Source organism: Propithecus coquereli, unplaced genomic scaffold (genome assembly GCF_000956105.1).
Source record: "Propithecus coquereli isolate 6110/MARCELLA unplaced genomic scaffold, Pcoq_1.0 Scaffold193, whole genome shotgun sequence".
Lineage (NCBI taxonomy): Eukaryota > Metazoa > Chordata > Mammalia > Primates > Indriidae > Propithecus > Propithecus coquereli.
Window position 1 is genome coordinate 1,260,380 of NW_012144190.1, and position 1,798 is coordinate 1,262,177.

At 43.2% G+C, this 1,798-nt stretch overlaps 1 protein-coding gene across 1 annotated transcript in view; it reads right to left on the reverse strand.

Moving 5' to 3' along the window:
- Positions 1-1,757: 1,757 nt before the first annotated feature.
- LOC105809260 (sialic acid-binding Ig-like lectin 8) overlaps positions 1,758-1,798 on the reverse strand; it is a 14,154-nt gene continuing 14,113 nt past the window's right edge. The window contains exon 7 of the mRNA XM_012643011.1: positions 1,758-1,792. Coding sequence (XP_012498465.1) covers positions 1,758-1,792 — 35 coding nt within the window. The remainder of the gene's footprint in view (positions 1,793-1,798) is intronic.

The following is a 1,798-nucleotide window of genomic DNA, read 5'->3' on the forward strand; positions in this document are numbered from 1 at the left end:
ATGTTCACAGCAGCTGTATTCATAATTGCCACAAATAAAAGCAAATATTTATGAACAAAAAAACGTAGGGAAAGGAACCATGAAATACTCATACAGTGGAATCCTATTCAGCAATAACAAGGACTAGAATGCTGACACATAAAATAACAGAGATGAATCTCAAAAAATGCAATGCAGAGTGAAAATAAAACCAGACACAAGGATACATACTGTGTAATGCCAATTACATAATGTTTACTGACATGGAAAAGTAACGTCTAGTGATAGGAATCAGAAAGCGTCGGCTCTCAGGGTTGGGGATTGACTGGGCGTGGGAGCCCGGATCTTTCTGCTGTGGTGGGAAATTTCCATATCCTTGACTGGGCTCCTGATTGGGGTACACAGGTGTACAAGTTGACAAAACTCATGGAGTCACACACCTGGGATTTGTGTATTTATGGTAGGTGAATTTTGCCATAATTAAAAATACAAGTGATATTTTTAATTTTCAAGAAAAAATAAACAAATAAACAACTTTCAATTAAAGGAGTCAATAATTGGGAGATAACAAATAAATAAATGAAGACCTGCCAAAAAGTTTGAGCAGAGGTCCCCAGCCTTCATCTCCTCAACTGCACCTTTGCTGTCCCTGAGACTCTGGGCCATTTACTACCCCCTCTTTAGCAAATTTCAAGACCATTCAGAAATATTATTTCCTGCTAATTTATGGCCAAAGGGGGCCTGGACTGCTGGCTGCTTGACTCAATGTTAGATGAGAGCAGAGACCTCAGAATCAGGCAGGTTTAAACTCCAGCCCTGCCCTGAGTAGCCCAGTGGCCTTGAGACAGCCCCAGTGAAGTTTCCATACATGGAGACCTTGTGGAATGATCAGGTCAGGAGAGTGAGTATATCCGTCACTGAAACTGCATCAGATCAATCTGGTTCAGATTTTATGTAACAAAGTTGTGATTTGTTTTGCAGTTGCCACGGACCCCCAGTTTGAAGGTCACGTAACCTGAGTATGCCCTGAGCATGCAACCACAGGTGGAACCTAAGTGCTTGGACCCAGGAGTGGGGACTGAATTCAGAAGCGCACAACACAGGGAAGGATCCAGGTTCCAATCAGATTGTGCCCTGGCGTCACACCCATGGCAGGATCCTATCACATCTCATTACCCTATGACTATAAAACCTGTCCTAACCCCCGCTCAGGGATACAGATGTGAGTCTGACTCTGGCTCCTTGCTCAACTGGCTGGATATAAACCTTTCTTGCTACAAAAACCTGGTATTTCACATTGTGCACCAGGAAAAGGACTCAGTTCCGTTTCTTAACATCAACTCAACTATTATCATTTCTTTTTGGTAAGAACATTTATAATTCTCTATTTTTGCTGTTTTGAAATATACATCATTCTCTCATTTGAGACAACATGGATGAAACTAGAGGACATTATGTTAAGTGAAATAAGCCAAGCACACAGAGACAAATACCTTATGATCACACTTACATGTGGAATCTGTAACAGCCTAACTCATAGAAGTAGAAAGTAGAATAGTGGGTGTCAGAAGCTGGGAGGCGGGGATGAGGTGGTGGAGAAAGGGAAGACAGTGATCAGTGGGTACAAGGTTTCAGTTTCACAGGAGGAATAAGCTCTGGGGCTCCACTGCACAGCATGGGGCTGTAGAGGGCTCTGATTCTGCAGGAAGCAGCCTCTGAAATCTCCTTTACCAGGAGGGAACAGGATCCCTCAACCAAGGCCCAGTCTCCACGGTTTCTCACTTGTGGATCTTGATCTCCGAGTACTCATTGTCTGTGG